At 41.3% G+C, this 17,078-nt stretch overlaps 3 protein-coding genes across 6 annotated transcripts; 1 reads left to right on the forward strand and 2 right to left on the reverse strand.

The window, feature by feature from the left end:
- The first annotated feature begins 3,191 nt into the window (after window positions 1–3,191).
- Window positions 3,192–10,279, forward strand: man2c1 (mannosidase, alpha, class 2C, member 1). The gene is made up of 26 exons (XM_076089151.1): window positions 3,192–3,346; window positions 3,521–3,646; window positions 3,739–3,862; window positions 3,942–4,012; window positions 4,091–4,268; window positions 4,349–4,538; window positions 4,903–5,009; window positions 5,108–5,218; window positions 5,361–5,453; window positions 5,551–5,667; window positions 5,752–5,847; window positions 5,937–6,082; window positions 6,419–6,542; window positions 6,998–7,119; window positions 7,207–7,292; window positions 7,375–7,521; window positions 7,610–7,689; window positions 7,781–7,875; window positions 7,962–8,066; window positions 8,168–8,324; window positions 8,421–8,564; window positions 8,666–8,775; window positions 8,861–8,940; window positions 9,019–9,161; window positions 9,250–9,353; window positions 9,458–10,279. The coding sequence occupies exons 1-26, from the start codon at window positions 3,246–3,248 to the stop codon at window positions 9,567–9,569; spliced, it is 3,069 nt and encodes a 1,022-aa protein (XP_075945266.1). The 5' UTR covers window positions 3,192–3,245; the 3' UTR covers window positions 9,570–10,279.
- On the reverse strand, window positions 9,780–13,443 carry neil1 (nei-like DNA glycosylase 1). Of its 3 annotated transcripts, none has more exons than XM_076089154.1 (9): window positions 13,058–13,443; window positions 12,196–12,674; window positions 11,994–12,113; window positions 10,988–11,096; window positions 10,788–10,881; window positions 10,561–10,682; window positions 10,446–10,473; window positions 10,281–10,351; window positions 9,780–10,201 (listed from the first exon to the last, which is right to left on the reverse strand). In XM_076089154.1, exons 2-9 carry the CDS (start codon window positions 12,648–12,650, stop codon window positions 9,929–9,931), a joined length of 1,272 nt encoding a protein of 423 aa, XP_075945269.1. In that variant the 5' UTR covers window positions 12,651–12,674; window positions 13,058–13,443; the 3' UTR covers window positions 9,780–9,928. The 3 variants fall into 3 exon arrangements, with proteins under 3 accessions (XP_075945269.1, XP_075945268.1, XP_075945267.1); XM_076089153.1 differs by having other exon boundaries at window positions 9,780–9,905; window positions 10,000–10,201; window positions 12,196–13,427; XM_076089152.1 differs by having other exon boundaries at window positions 12,196–13,427.
- Window positions 13,444–13,573: 130 nt separating this feature from the next.
- On the reverse strand, window positions 13,574–16,308 carry commd4 (COMM domain containing 4). Of its 2 annotated transcripts, none has more exons than XM_076089156.1 (8): window positions 16,222–16,308; window positions 15,845–15,916; window positions 15,679–15,744; window positions 15,547–15,586; window positions 14,946–15,065; window positions 14,297–14,377; window positions 14,104–14,168; window positions 13,574–13,874 (listed from the first exon to the last, which is right to left on the reverse strand). In XM_076089156.1, exons 1-8 carry the CDS (start codon window positions 16,222–16,224, stop codon window positions 13,848–13,850), a joined length of 474 nt encoding a protein of 157 aa, XP_075945271.1. In that variant the 5' UTR covers window positions 16,225–16,308; the 3' UTR covers window positions 13,574–13,847. The 2 variants fall into 2 exon arrangements, with proteins under 2 accessions (XP_075945271.1, XP_075945270.1); XM_076089155.1 differs by having other exon boundaries at window positions 13,992–14,168; window positions 16,222–16,306.
- Between the last annotated feature and the right edge of the window lie 770 nt (window positions 16,309–17,078).

Raw genomic sequence — 17,078 nt, forward strand, 5'->3', positions numbered from 1 at the left:
ATGAAAACACGGAGTGTGATCCTAATTATCACACAATCTTTTCTGCTTGTGTTGCATGCTCTGCAGGTTTACTGGTTCCCATACTGGTGGGCTCTGCACTGGGACTTGTTCTCATTGTCTCTTTAATGTGCTTGCTAATAAGGCAAAAAAGGTAAGCAAAGGGCAAAAACATTAAAGAAAACCGCCCTGTACATAATGCTGTAGTAAAAGTGCTGTTTTATAGACAGCTGGTCAACTATATATATGTATGTGTGTATGTATATATATATATATATATATGTGTATGTATATATATATATATATATATATATATATGTGTATGTATATATATATATATATATGTATATATATATGTGTGTATGTATATATATATATATATATGTATATATATACTGGACAATTGCAAATGGTATTTCAAGAGGATAGTTAACCTCGTTTAACATCTAGGGATTTTAAAATAAGAATCAAAGGCTTTATAGGAGTGGTGTCCTCATCAGTTGAGATTTTTGGGAATGTAACCTCACTCGTGCCGCTCTTAGATGACCTCACCGCATAAATTATGAGCCTATTTGGTATAAATGTGGTTTTCTGTGAAAGACCCTAGAGAGGGCTTTCTTGGTTTTGCACTACTGTGTGACTTCCAAAGATCTTTTTTGTGATGCATAGTTGACAATGTATTTGATAATTAACTTTTAAATTGGAGAAAACTTTGGAAGAAAGCGTAATGGTTACAGTAACTGTAGCTATTCACAGCAGCAAAAATGAGACAAATCAATTTTTTGCTTTTTACAGGACGGTTAAACAACAGAACAAAGAAGACGATGCACCTGTTAATCTTTTCAGGTTTTGCGATGCAGGGAACTGAATCCTCGGAGAAAACATCAGTGTTAGTGTAACAACTAACTTTTACATTCAGGAGGATACAAATATGGAGAGGATGAAAATATAAATATGGAAGAAACCTGAAAAAATAATATGTTTCAAAGCGATTGGCTATTTGAAGAATAAAACGCCCTTCAGGTCTTCATAATTAAATCTTATGTTGTTAAGATGTCAATGGTAAAATGGCCAAATTTCATACAAATTATGTTAAATACATACTTATATGAAGGCATCATACATTTAAACGAGTCCTTGCATGCTTTCCCAAATATATCTGGGGAAAGGGAAAATATATTTGAGATGAAATATGTAAATAAGCGGCACTTAAAAAAAATGTGCTTGAAAGCTGTCACCTCATCACTGGATGTCTCTTCTCCGCTTTCATTTTATTATGCTAATGTTGCAAAATCTGCTTTTGGAGGTGTAAGGCTGAGTGACAGCCTCATCATGGGTTGGTGGCAGGCTGTCTGCATTAAACTGTCCTATCTTCAAATGCTCTTTTTCTGTCTCTTTTTTTCCAGCTTCTTACTGTATAATCCCATACACCACTAAAATCATTCAGGAGCAATTCTCTGTTTAAACATGGCTGACCTCTTGCTCATATATCATGGAACTAGATTACAAACATTATTTTGACAGCAGAACAAACCTCAGCAAGAGATACATGATGAAATAACGGCGTATGGGAGAAGACTTCATTTAAGACTACAAATTGCACGTATTTAGCGATATAATGTGACACATCAGATTCTGAAAGCATTTTGGTTATTGTATTCCTTAGAGCTTGTGATGCTGAACAGGACAAAGGCAAAGATTTTGAATACAACATTGGAGAGAGAGATGAGTACGGCTCAAGAGTATAGCCCGTCGTTCTGGACCTCTCTTCAAAGGAGACCATGAGACCATTGCCCTTTTGCATCATTCTGTCTGTATTTGTAGCCCATGGGTCAGCTGCGGATGCATGACAAGTTTAAGTAGATGCACGATAAAGGTTGCATGCAGCTCTGGGGTTTTGGGAAGCACTCCTTTTTTTCTCAAGCCACATTCTGGACTTCCTCTGCTGTGTTGTGGCGAGCAGAACAAAGTAGGTCCAGATGTTTTATGGTGCATGACTGCTTCCTCAGAGCAAGAGGAACAGCTGTCCTCCCTTTTTATTTATCTGACATGACGTGGTGAGTATTTTTGTTGTTGTTGAGGAAAGCACCACACAGATGCTTCCAGGCAAACACAGTAAGGCCAGAGCTGAACTGGTGAGACTCTCAGGTTTGATCGTGGAACACGTTCCCTTTGGTTCTCATGGAAAGCCTAACCACAGTCCAAACAATAGGGGGATAGGAGTCGACAGACGTCCCTGATGGTAGGGTGGCCTGAGAAGGATGGGCTATACCACATTCTTCCACCAACCCTGTACTTTAGGGCTGCTCTATGGACTTTATAATAAAAGGGCCCATACAAACACAGAAACACAGCTCTGTCCCTGCGAATAATGCTGAGAAAAAAAGGCTTTTGTGTTTCCAGGCTGCACGTGGGCTGACCCCTAACCCCTGTCCGCCTGTGTGATCACAAGACTAACTCCCCAGCGCTCCTGAGAGCCTCTCAGTTACACTGCAGCCTGTAGAGTAAACCACGGGACCGCTGGGGAGTTATTACATCATCATGCTATTCTCACAGGGTTTCCCTTGGCCATTTTATCATCTCTTCTGCATTTATTATAGTCATACATTTCTTGCGGGTCATTTTAGATGTTCAGTGTGCAGTAGGCCGATTTGCATGCTTATGACGTAGATGACACTGTTACTGCACTTTAGACTGAATAAACAAGCTATCTGGTAAAATCAGTACATTACATGGTAGAGAGAAGCACAGAGTGACTGTTTCTCCTCAATATAGGGTTAAAAAAAGAACATAAAGTGACATTTATCAGTCCTCCAGCAGAAGATTATTTAGCCCGTTCATTGCTGCTTGTGGCCTCATTGCACAGTTGATATCCTGTTGCCATATCTCAAAACAATGTGCCACTCCTGTGTTCAACTGTTGTTTTGTACATTTTGTTTGTGCCATGATGTTCTTCAGTTATTACATTGTGTATAAGTGTAAATAACTCGGTTGTTCACAAAGCCCAAATTGAAAATATAAAGATCTGTTTTACATGATTCCAGCTATTTGACCCTTTAAAAGCAAATAAAAGATGCCCATTGGTGACACTTTGCACAATTGCATCCTTTTCCTGACCCATGAAAGGAAGAAACAGGAGTGCCATCTAGTGGCTGGTTATATGAAGTACAATAACATTACGTTTTACTTCCGGGTCTTCTAGATTCGGGTGCTCGCTGTCGACTGTAAAGCTGCATGTCGGTTTCGTGATGTATCGCCAGCCTGTGCTAAAAAACAGGCGCACTCTCCTCGAGAGAGCAGAGAAATTCATCTCTGATATTTACTTCACGGACTGCAACCTGAGAGGACGGTAAGGCATCGTTACACGCAGCTGCATTGACGTCTACTACAATGGACTGAAGTGCTTGAGTGCAGCAGACCAAACATGTTTCTGTTTTGTTTCTGTTGTAGACAGAGAATTGTTTAATAATATCACGTTCATTCATGTTGTGATTTTGACTTTTTGAATAATTATTCTGTGCAGGCTCTATGGAGACTCCTGCCCGCTGGAGTCCCTCACCTCCTTCTTGTCCTCAAAACGGATCACATTCACAGAGGCCTTTCAGCAGACCTTTGCACCTCATAAAGTCGGTGATACCTTTGGACCCACGTAAGTACAATTTTCAGATTTGTATCACCCGCAGATCTTTTTTTTTATTCCCCCTGATCTTGGCAATAAACCAAGCATGATGCTTGCTGTAGGTGGTGGACTTGCTGGTTTAAGGTGACCCTGACAATCCCAGAGTCATGGAGAGGGAAAGAGGTTCATCTTCTGTGGGAAAGCGATGGAGAAGCAATGGTCTGGAGAGATGAACAGCCAGTTCAGGTAATGTAGCAGTCAGGCTAGATCAAAGGGCCAAAATTCTGTGCAAACGCATGACAAGATTTCCTTGTGACATGTGTAGGGCCTGACCAAAGAGGGTGAGAAGACGAGTTACATCCTGTCAGACTGTCTGAGAGATGAGGAGCCACACAGGTCAGTTACTCAAACATGAGTTCATCGCTGCTTCTGTAACCAACTTCATATCTAACAATATTTTCTCTTGTTCTTTAGTGTCACCCTTTATGTGGAGGTGGCCTGTAATGGGCTTTTTGGAGCCGGTCAAGGGTCCATGATTGCAGCCCCAGATCCAAACAGGAAGTTCTCTGTCCAGAAGGCTGAGCTGGTGGTATTCAACCGCGATGTACGGGAGCTGCTCACTGATTTTGAGATGCTGATTGACATCGTGAAGGTGAAGTCACACAAAACGATGCACGTTACTTTACTTTAGTTGGAAGTTTAATGAACGTTGACTTTTCTCTTCCTTCACAGGAACTCGGAGAGGGAGAGCAACGAGGCTACCAGGCACTCTTCACTGTCAATGAGATGGTGAACCTCTGCGACCCCTCTGATCCCAGCTCTTTCTCCAAAGCTCACAGTCTGGCCCACACCTTCTTCAGCCAGCGGAACGGGGACAGCCAGCACACTGCTCATGCGATGGGTCACTGTCACATAGACTCAGGTCTCAGTCTAATGTCTAAAATGTGTCCTTATGAGAATGGAAAACGATGAAGAAAACCTGGCGTCGTATGCCTGGTCAGATTTGTAGTTGAATTTACTAACAGTGATTCGATATTTACAGATTTAAATAATAATTTTGACAATGTTTTACATTATATATTTTCTCTGGCAGCTTGTGTTTAGCTTATTTTGCTGAAAGGGAAAAGTTTTGTAGAAAAGTATATTTTTATTCCGTATCCGTGGTCTCCAAACAATAGTAAAGACACACGATACTCTGCCCGAGTAGAAACGAATAGAAAATGCGCATAAAACCTTCCAATATTTTTGTCAAGTTGGTTCATATTTCTAAATTTCTGTATCTGCAGCTTGGCTATGGCCCTACGAAGAGACCATTCGCAAATGTGGCCGAAGCTGGGTGACCGTGATCCGTTTGATGGAGAAGAACCCAGACTTTGTTTTTACTTGCTCTCAGGTATTTCTCCACTAACACAGTTTTGTATGAGCCATAACGGTTTTACAAATATGAGCGTCCCTCTTTAGTTTTGACCTTCTTTTTTTTTTTTTGTTCAGGCCCAGCAGTTCCAGTGGGTAAAGAGCTGGTACCCGGGACTCTTCTCCCAGATCCAGCATTACGTTAAGAAAGGACGATTCATTCCAGTTGGAGGAACATGGGTGGAAATGGTAAACCTAATCTTGCAAATTAATCACATTTCATGTATGTTATGAATTCAATTATATTAAAGGGGCTGCTGCCATTTTGCTATTTTTTTTATGAACATCATATCCTAAGTTAAGATTTATTAATTACATGTTTGCCTGTCAGGATGGCAATCTGCCCTCAGGTGAGTCCATGGTCCGGCAGTTCCTGGAAGGCCAGCGCTTCTTTAACCACGAGTTTGGGATCCATTGCAAAGAGGTAGGGATTCACAAACAAATGTTTTCTTAACCTGCTACGTTTGTGACCACTTTTTCATCACATATGCATACTATAATTACCTTTTCCGGTTCTTTAGTTCTGGCTTCCGGACACCTTTGGCTACTCTGCCCAGCTTCCTCAGATAATGCAGGGCTCTGGCATTTCCAATTTCTTGACACAGAAGCTCAGCTGGAACCTGGTCAACACCTTTCCCGTAAGTTGGTACTGGCTGATTTTAAAAACACAAATATTGGATTGTTAAGTTTTTATTTTCAGTTTATATTTCTCTTTTCTTAAGCACAACACATTTTTCTGGGAAGGTCTGGATGGCTCCAAGGTTTTAACCCACTTCCCACCAGGAAATTCCTATATAATGAAGGGCAAGGTTGAAGAAGTGAGTTTTTGGTACACATAACATGGTGAATGTTGAGTCTGTGACGAGAATATTCACAATCCTCACAAAGCTTACATTTCTGCCCACAGCTGATGGACACAGTGAAGAATAACAAAGACAAAGGAAGAGCTAACCACAGTGCAGTGTTGTTTGGTTTTGGCGATGGAGGCGGTGGTCCCACACAGTTGATGCTAGACAGACTGCACCGGGTCCAGGACACAGATGGACTTCCCAAGTCAGTTCCTGTCCCACACTTTAAACTCAACACTCGTCAGTAACAACAACCAAGCCCAAAAATTAGGCAGAAGAACATCATAGGAGTAAATTAGTCATGAGTTTATGTCTTTTCCTGCACTGTGGGATTTCTGTAATAGGGTTTGCCGGCACGTAGGCAGTGGACTCCTCCAAGCTTGTTACACGTCAAAGGATATGAGTGATATTTACTGATGTCACTATGATGTGGTTCTACAATATTAGTCATTACAATCATGTTTTAGTCAGAATGAATAACAAAGGTGTAACCAGTGACATCATTGGCCACTTCCATGTCTAATTCTTGTGTGTTTCTCAGGGTCCAGACTTCTAGTCCTGACGAGCTCTTCTCTCAGCTTCAGGCCGACTCCGCTCTGCTTTGTACTTGGACCGGAGAGCTCTTCCTTGAGCTGCACAACGGCACCTACACCACACAGGCTCAGGTAGAACGAGAGCTTTTAAAAGGACACTTTGCGAATACTAAACTAAAGGAAAAAATATCCGAACACAAATAGGCTAGAAAAGAAAAACGATATCAAAAACAATATGCATAATGCAACTATAGATTATGTAAATATTCACTGGGTGGTGCGGGATATAGCATAGATTATTTACATGCAGGATTTACTTGGATTGTTACATCTAGCCATTCATACTAATAGTCATGATTGCTTAATATAAATGTAAATTTATAAATATATATAAATAAGTAAAGGCAGATACACAGGCATATATGGAGGCATGATTACCTGTAACACCTTACAATTTAAGAGAGACGCACACAAGTGGGAGGAAAATGGTTGTACTTTTCCAGGAAATATAAATTAATAAATGCAATAAAAGGAATATTAGATCATGTTTGTACTGTTTGATAAAGTGTTGTTATTTTCTCTTCCAGATTAAACGGGGGAACCGGCAGTGTGAGGCGCTGCTTCATGACATTGAGATAGCCAGCAGCTTGGCGCTGTGTCGGAACAGGACTTTTCAGTATCCTGTGGAAAAACTGCAGGAGCTCTGGAGGTCCAGACATTGAAGTTTGATGATTAATAAATGAATGGCCTCTGTTGTTGCAGTGTGACAATAGTTTCTTTGATGTTTCCCTTTCAGGCTGCTTCTTCTAAATCAATTCCATGACGTGATTCCCGGCAGCTGTATAGAGATGGTGGTGGAGGATGCACTCAGGTATTATGAAGGTACAGGTTGATGTCCATTGAAACCACAGCCATATTCATATATTGCTTTCCAAAGTAAAAAGAATGTCGTGCTGTGTATCAGATATCCGCAGGGATGGCGCTGCACTGCTGCATGAAGCCTTTGGAGCCCTGGGGTCAAAAGGCAACTCCACTGGTGTGTTCAACTCTCTGCCATGGGAGCGCCATGAAGTCATCCAGATTCAAGATGGCGCTGGTAGACCTGGTCTGGGTACGTTTATATATTTACAATATTTATGTTGTTGCCTTACAAAGTACAACTGCATATTTGATGCTCTGTGGTATCTGTTGTACTGCAGCTCTGGTGAGAGTTCCCAGCATCGGCTTGACCCCCGTCAAAGACACGCAGCCTGTGGCTCCAGTCTCTGTCACTTCTCAAGTATGTACTTTATATATATATATATATAGGACTTTAATTATTTTAGCTATGTTGTAATTTAATTTGGCTTACTGAGGTGTGTAATGTACAGGCCGACGGCACTATCCTCATGGAGAACGGGATTTTACAGACTGTCGTAAACAAAGATGGCACTTTGGCGTCGCTGTATTTGATCAATGCTAAGAGGTGCTGTAGGACCACGTGGCCACATTTTCTACTACTGATTATACACTGAATAATAACATCTGTCTCACCACTTGGTTGGTTTTTAGAGAAGCCATCTCTGACAGCTGTCATGGGAACCAGTTTGTCATGTTTGATGATGTCCCTCTGTACTGGGATGCTTGGGATGTAATGGACTACCATCTGCAGACGAGGTGTCATTCCTGTTGCATACATCTTTTGCCATCTGAATACACATTACAGTATTTGCAGGTGTATGAATAACAAGAACCTAACTGCTGGATTGACCCTATAGGAAGCCGGTTCTGGAGGTGGTGCAGCCTCCTCATGTGGTGTCCTCAGGTGGGCTCCGAGGCAGTGTCAGCTTCACACTCAGGATCAGTGACAAGAGCACTATAAAGCAGGAGATAGTCATGGACGCCATGTGTCCTTACATCACATTCAACACAGAGGTATAACGTTTATGATATCGGGAGAATCACTGAGCCAACAGTTGACCGATTCCTCAAAACCCACGAGATACCCAGTGTTGCATCCTCCAATTTCAGGTGGAGTGGGCTGAGTCACACAAGTTTCTTAAGGTGGAATTCCCAGTGCAAGTACGCAGCCCCAATGCTACATATGAGATCCAGTTTGGCCATCTGCAGAGACCCACACACAGGAACACTTCATGGGACTGGGCCAGATTTGAGGTACAACACTGGAATGAACTGTATGAGTAGGATGATGTTCAACTTAAAGACAAAAGATGTCAGCAATGCTGTCGTTTTTTCATCATGGCTTCCCTTCTCAGGTTTGGGGTCACAAATGGGCCGATTTGTCTGAGCACAACTTTGGGGTTGCACTGCTGAATGACTGCAAATATGGCTATTCAGTCCACAAGAACACCATGACGCTGTCCCTGTGAGGTTTCCCACTGTTCATATACAATTCAGTTTCACCTCATTTAAATAATCCCTGCATCTAACAGTATACGTCTCTGTCATAGACTGAGGGCACCTAAGGCACCAGATGTCAATGCTGACATGGGGACTCATCATTTCACCTATGCAGTCATGCCACACACAGGTAGGATTGAACTGTTCTCATTAAACCTTAAATCTCTCACCGTGGACCTTGTGATATAATGTTTGTGTTTAAATACAGGATCTTTCCAAGATGCCTCTGTCATCCAGTGTGCGTACAACCTCAACTTCCCTTTAAAGTCAATCCAGTGCACTGCTGACACCGAGCCCTGGAGTGCCTTTTCCGTCAGCACTGCAGCAGTCATCCTTGAGACCATTAAACAGGTATCCCATTAGGTGCTAAGATGCTTGACCTGGCTTGACTTAATCCACTCAGCCCACTAATGGTGGTTTACGGTGTTTCCCGTGACAGGCTGAGGACAGGAAAGGCGCACTTGTGGTCCGACTCTATGAGTCACATGGGAGCAGCGTGACTGCAACTCTCTGCACCACCCTCCCAGTCAGGGAAGCCTGGCAGTGAGTATTTATATTTTTACAGCATATATTTTTACAGCATTCACTCTGGCATCTTTATTGTTGTATTGTCTACTAAGAACAAAACTTCATTGTTTGCATTTCAGTTGTGATTTCCTGGAGAGACAATACCCCATCCAGCCAGCTCGCATTACGTCAGAGGGAGTCACTGTGAACTTCAGCCCCTTCCAAATTGTGTCACTTCTCCTCATCTTGTAAAAGATGCAGCTTGTAACCAAACCTCAGGGTCGTCACAAATTGTAAATCCTAAGCGTAGAAACTAATTAAATTCTATAAAATGTATCCTCTGGTGATGCAGTTTATTAGGATACTTTAGATGGAAGGCATCAGTTTGAGCTACTTGTGGATGACAATGTGACAAAAATGAAGTAATTACTTTGCATCAAATCAATAAAAACGTTTCAGAACTTATGTAAAAACACGTTTTATTAAAAACTATTTGTCAGTGTAAAAACATACATCCCATACAGTAGTGCCTCCTTTCTTTTTATTTGCTGTTCTGCCTGGTCGCTCTCTCGCTCCGCCTCTGTGGACCTGCAACAAGGACGACTATGAGATTAGAATTCTGTTGAGGTTTCTCTCCAGTAGGTTGTTTTTTTATCATTTTGAGAGAATTTCATGAGCTCACCTGTAGTTGGTTCTGCACTGCTGTCTTTCTTCCTACGTGCAGTTGGTCTCTTTTCATGTTGAGGTGCGTTTACTTCTCGGGGCTTTTCGGTCTTTCTTCTCTTGGATACAGCTTCCTTTGAACGTGCATCCTTTTCTTTCTTTGGTGTTTTGGTCACAGCTTCCTGTTTCACCACGTTCTTCTTTGATGCGTTGCTGGCCACCTAATGAAATCAAACTTGTGTTTAGAGTTACATCTGTGGAGTTCATTACCTAAAGCAAAATAAAAAATTTACTTATGACCTTTTTCTCTTCTGTGTAATCGTGGTCATCTTCTTTCTTGGCTCTCTTTTTGGCCTTAGGTGCCTTTGAATCTATTGTGTGAAAAAAAAATACAAATCACTTTATTCATCGACTATTCTCAGATACATTCCAGCTGAAGTTCTCAGTTTTATGCATTCAAAGTACCTTTAGGTGCCATGGGGCCTGGATCTCCCTAAAATGAGAAGAGTACGTATTAGTGTCAGTGACATGTGAAACTCCGTGCCAGAGTTTAAAATACAGGGTTTTCCTATTGACTCACTTTGAACCACATAGTTCTGCCATTGTGGTCCCGTATAGATGTCATTCCATCCACATAGTAACACTGCAGCCATGCCTGAAAGTCAGAGTAGTCCGCCTTCTGGGGATCGTAGCCCTTCCCACCTAAGAAAACAAAATGTGTCAAAAACAGTAATTTCACAGGAAATTCAATGTGTTAATCTCTGAATGAAATCATTATGAATTAGTCTTTCAAACAAAGTGACCAACCTTGGTTCACCACCTCTAGAGGTACCATATGACACAGTCTGAGCAGGTCACCCGTCTCCCCTTTCCCGTGTTTCTGTTTATCGCCGTCTGCGGTCTTGTGTACAGAAGAAAGAAAGAGGCACTGTTAGAAAATGTAAAGCGGTCAATGTTGAGTGTTTAATGATCTGAAGAAAGTGAGTTACTGTCTGGGGCTCTTTCACCTTTGTGTCTTTGATCTCATTTTTCAAAGGCTTCTTGTTTTCAAATACATCTTCTGACTGCAGGCCTTCCAACACGGTCCTGGCGGACACGAAGGGTGGGATGTTCAACCTAAAAAAAGATGAACCACTTAAGACCCATTCTGTTGTAAAACAGAAAGGCTCCTTTGTTTTCAAAGTGCGTCAGAATCAGTATGCTGGATACAAGAAAGTGAAAGAAAGCCATTCTTTTCATATCTGCAAGTAAACAGACCTTGAGTCTCATGAGAGCCGGTTCTGCTTCAGTGAACAATTCAAAACATAGAATCTGACTTTTTCTTCAAACTAGAACCTCACAGGAAAAACACTAGAGACAAAAGAAACCTTTTCGTAGTCTTTCTAGTGTGACCTTGCTTCGTGAATCATTGTACTAAAGCACTAAAGCAAAGCTACTCCCTGTTGCCTTCTTGCTAATCTTGTTATGTTTCTTTTTAAACTGACTGTTAGTCAATGTCTCTCTGTACCAGGCTTTCTATGTGCCTGCTTTCTCTCACTTTCTGTTCTTCGTAGCCACTAGTCACACCTAGCAGGTTACTACAGGTGCAAACTGGCCATTTGAGAACATCTGTAGTAATATTTGATGTCTCCCTGTAAATTAGTAAATACTGTTATCATGATTAGGGATGCACCGATCCAACATTTTCTCTTCTAATGCTTATTCTGATTACTCAACTCAGGTTATCTGTCAATTACAAAATACCTTTTTAACAAATTTCACATCTCTATGTCTGAATAAATGTAGCTGCTGGAGGAAACACTGATGACATTGACAAAGAAGTTATTTGAGGATGACATTTGCATGGGAAATGATTCCAGAATAAAAATAATTGACAGGCCTATATTAAAAATGGATTGTCATGTCATGGCTGATACCCAATCCACTTAATGAGGTCAGTATCGGTGCTTTCCTAACACGTAACTGTATAATGTGTCATTTGAGTAGTTCTGAGGGCTGTGTGAGGTTCATCACCTGAAAAGGATTTCAGCCCTCAGGTAGTTCCCGATACCGTTGAAGTACTTCTGATTGAGCAGAACTTCACAGATGGGCCTGTCAAAGGCACGGTCCGACAGGTGTGACACTATATTCTCCCTGCAAAGATATTAACTGGTCAGTGTGACAGTGATACTTTGATTGAGCAGGTGACTTGAGTAACAGTCTCAGCATTACCAACCTGAAGCTTTCGTACTCAAACATGATGCAAGGCCCTCTGTCAGGCTGCCACTTCCCATCGGGATGCCAGCTGCCAAACCTGCGTGCATCCACATAGCTCAGCACTCTGCAGGGCTCCTCTTTGGAATAAAAACGCAGATGGGCATGTTTGGGAAGCTCATCCTCTGTGGTGAAGCGGAAATAGCCCGACATCCCAAAGCGAAAGACTATGTCCATGGGCTGGTCTGCTTGTCCTGCCTTCACTCTCTTTTTTGAATCATCACTCTTCATGGGCGTCAGCGTGAGCTTCACTTCCTTCCCTCTGGAAGCGGCAGTGATGCGATAGGCCTCACAGGTGAAGGGCACATCAGGATTCTTGCTGACTTCAGATTTTCTGACTGCTCCAGTGAACACCACTCCTGCGCACATGTTGTTCACGTAAAGGCTTGCCAGGTGGAGCTCTGGTCCCTCAGGCATTTTGCTCGAACAAATGAAGCTGATCTGCAAAGAATAACGTGGCACCACAAAGCATAACATCAAGAGCTGTAGCTACCTGTAATGGACATTGAGGACGTGTGTGTGTAGGGAAATAAAATATACAGACATAAAGGAACAGTTAACTGAATGAATAGAAAATAAAAAAATCGAAGTGCCTCTGAAAAAAAGCCCCAAAGACCTTGGTTTATAATCTTTAATGTCAAAGAGTGGAGGAGTGTGTGTTGGATGGACTTGTGACCTCAATTTAAAGTCTTGGCCTCTATGCACACGGACTACACAAAGAACATCACTCCACCGCCACATAATAAAAAAATAAACTAAACACGCTCTGAAAAAGGGGCGTTTTTATTGAGCTGCGAGGAACATCAAAGAGCAAAACAACTTACCCCAAAACAGGAAATAGACAGAGCCGTTAATAAACTAGTCTCTTTCAAAGACTTAAACTACCGTGACATAACCGAGGGAGTTCGTCGGGTTCCTCTACTCTCTGCATGTCTGCACGCGTTCACAACATGCGTGTTATCAAACATGCTTCTTCTTCTTCTTCTTCTTCTTCTTCGGTTTCATGGCGGCTGGCAACCAGCGTCATGTGCATTACCGCCACCTACTATGCTGGATTGTGGACCAGACTATCCTCTTTTCCCAAATTACCACCATGTTGTGCAACCATAGACTGTATAAGAAGTGTAACACAAGCAAGAATCATAGACTGTCCGTAAATATCGCGTAATCTCCATGCTCTCACGCACGCTCGTTATTTATAGTCATCGCACGTGTTTTTCATCCAAATCAGTTTTTTTCTCTCGCTGTTTTCAATTCATTGGATGCATTTTTAAGCAAACATAAGAGCTAACAGTACAGCCCCGATGCATGGTGGGATATGTCAGCTTTGCGGAAACCGGTAATGATACAAATATGACACATTTTATTTTTACAAAACACAAATTATAAACAATTCAAATCAAAATGTGTGAACCAATATACAATATTTTACAAAAATGGTCCATTCAGTCTGGTCATATTTCAACCAATTATTATAACTAATGTGGTAGAAAAATACAATTAATTATCAGTCAATACAAATGACAACATTCATATCAAAGATAGGTATGGCACTTTTTAACAGCATTATTACATCTGGTCTGACTTTACTGTCCACTCTTCATTGTAGTGCATTCATCCTAGTCTGGGCTTGTTTGAGCTCTGTAGAAACACACAGAGGAAAAAGATTCATCACAAAACAATTCTGGCCAATAAAACTGTTTGAAAATGGACGTACTTTGAGAAAATATCTGCAATTTGACATGATGCAGAACTAACCTGCAAGCAAGACTCTGAACTTGTCAGCAGAAACCGAAACAACAGTCGTCTCTGTTGAGCCTGACTCTGCTCCTTGTGTCTGCAGTTTAAGCTGAATAATTGGTTCATTCACCTCCCTCAGTTCACTGGAGCTCAGCGTGTAGTCGACGCGCCAGGACACAGCGTCCAGTCGGCCCACTGAAATTCATTACAGGTCAGAATTAGAGCCAATCTCTCCGTCAGCAGCCTCACAGAGAACAGCTCTCATCATCAGTTATTTTTGTCTTCCTCTTGTAAAAGAGGACGAGGCAGACAGAATTACTTACATCTCAGACTTGTCTCTCTTAGTTTGCCTTGCAGCGCGGAGTGCTTGTCTTCATATGATTTGCAGAGACCCGTCGTGTGTTCTAAAATAATGAATTTGTGTGAAATGAATAGTAAAGTCAAGATTAATTTTATAATGCATAATCACATTTAAGCCTTTTCACACATTAATACAGAAGTAACCGATCCATTGCAGCGAAAAGTAAAGCAGTTAATATCTTTAAAATAAATTGGATCACAACATTTGAAAAAACACCATCTCAAGCAGCTGGAGAGTCAATTGTGATTGTTTTATAGCTGACTGCAGTGTTTTATCATATTTAGTTCCACAATATCCAATTATGCAATGCAATATGCTCCACTAATGACATTATAGGCTGTGATCGTGGACCTGTCTGTTTGTAGAAGTGCAAATCTGCACATCTTACGAATATCTAACTCTGTATTCAGGAGTCCTTGGTTGTGTAGGAGCCCCGGGTATCTGCCCAAAGGGCTCCACTTAATGCAAACATTACCCCTGAAATAAAACAACCAGTCCATCCTTACTCTTGGCACAAAAAATAAAGTATGGAAAGTAGTCTGTCCATGTGTGACAACAGATTATATAATCATCATTTTTATAGCAAACATGGGGAACCACAGTGGATTTACCTTTAGGCAGACCGAGCTGCTGCAGCTCACTGGACAGGGACTCACTGTCAACATCATGCTTCGCTGCACTGGAGAAAATGAAGCGGAGCACTGCCACACTAGCTTTGATGTCTCCGCTCTCTGCAAGACAGATTGATGTCATGAATGAACATTTAATAGCAAAGAAATGCAATGCAAGTATGACAGATTCATAGGCTTATGTGTTTAAGTATACGAGTTATATTTAAATGCAGTACCAGCAGCAGAGGAACATAATTAAGTACATTAACTCAAGTACTCTGATCAGGAATAATTTTGCAGTGCTGGTACATTATTTAATGCTCTATTATAATTCACGTTGTTTTACTTGTAAATTCTACTAATCAGTCTGCCAATTAAGGTTTTGCACACAAAACATATGATGGGCTTGTAAAACATGATGCATTGTTGTAGATTTAGCCCCCCAAGCAGTATTTAAAGTCTGTTTATTCAATTATCTAGAAATACTTATTTGACATATTTGTAATGTAGGCCCTTTATTTGTAATGGAGTATTTCTATACTGTAGTGCTTGTACATTACCCTTCAATTAGTAAAAGATCTGCAGTATGAGGGAGACTTACCAAACTTTGCATCTGCAGTAAGCTTTGTAACCTTATCATACTGAAAAAGAGAGAAGATAGCTCGTATCAGTGAGTGAATTGTGAATATAATGTGAGGTAAATGATTATGTGGAAATGTGTTAAAATGCTTACATCAATGCCATCCCCGAGCAAATCCTTCAGCACTTGAGCACAGAGTAGTTTCATTTTGACACTTGACTGTTGTGTTAGAAAGGCAGAAGACACAAGTATCAGTATTACAAAAAAACACCATAAACTGAGCCTGAAAATCGCAATATTGACCCTGATAAGTACTCACAATCTTGGCTAATGTGCTTATTTCGGCCAGTACCCAGTCTGGACAGTCCAAATCTCCACAGAAACGAAACCGCTAAAACAGACAAGACATCACATGCACATTGTTTACTGTTCTGTAACAAAAGTCAGCCCTTAAACACTGTAACGAGAGCATTTAACAGTTACATCGACGTTAGATATCCATCATTGAAAGTTACTAACTAGCTTAGCCTGCTAACGTTAGCTTCCTAAAAGCCGGGTCTAAACACCGATAGCGTTGAAGTTAACGATCAACGTTACCTAAAACATTTATAAATCACGCAACTAACATGTCTTGTAAAAACCGGCTTCTAAATAAGTTAACTAGTGTTAAAGAATCCGACTGTTGGACGTGTTTACCATGGCTGTCAGCGGTCGGTCAGCTGAGCAGCAGTACGCGGAAGAACTGAACCGGAAGTACGTTCTGCTTCCTCACATCTGATTGGACGACAGTGGGCTCCTTCAGACACACAAGTTGATGGTCCTGATGTTGGATGTCGGGCAGTTCTTTTTCATTACAAACACCAATTGTATTGTACCATATGCGTTGTTGAGCGTGCCTGCATGGTTCAGCTCACAGATACAGTTTTAAATAAAAAAAGGAATTTGTTGTAAGACAAACCTGGGCAAAAGCAAGTTAGATTTACAATTCTGGACAGATCCTTTCCACCGTGCATATACCCTTGCAGGAGTTTATATGTACTGTGAACGAAAGAGGATGCATAGCACCTGCAACTCTTTGCTGATGTTTATATATACTTATTGAGGGGAAACCTGGGGAAGGAATGTTATGCACAGTGGAAAAGTGTGTATGTGTCAGTGTGGTATGTTTCAGATGAGTTAGTAGATCCAGAAAACAGAGTCCGATTTCCAAGGCAGGGAGGGTTCCCTTCCATTTACACAATCAATCTGGATAATAAATAGTTACGGTAATGACACTTACATCAGAGCTGGACCACCATAAACTACTCAGTCTGCAACTGTACCTGCTCTTTATGTCAAGGGAGCAATCAGATATTATTTCAGTCTCATCAATATGTTTTTGTTTTTTTGGCTGTGGTTCTTATTGTTGCAGATTTGCATTTAGATGGAAAATGCGTTCTTTGTCTCTCGTTTGATTTTCATTTTAGTTTGTCTTTCTCCCTCAATATAACCGACATCACATCAAATCGACACCCGACCCGCCCCGCCCACCACCGCATGTCACAGCCGCTCAT

Source organism: Anarhichas minor, unplaced genomic scaffold, assembly GCF_050575085.1.
Source record: "Anarhichas minor isolate MPS153535 unplaced genomic scaffold, ASM5057508v1 ptg000011l, whole genome shotgun sequence".
In the NCBI taxonomy this organism is placed as follows: Eukaryota; Metazoa; Chordata; class Actinopteri; order Perciformes; family Anarhichadidae; genus Anarhichas; species Anarhichas minor.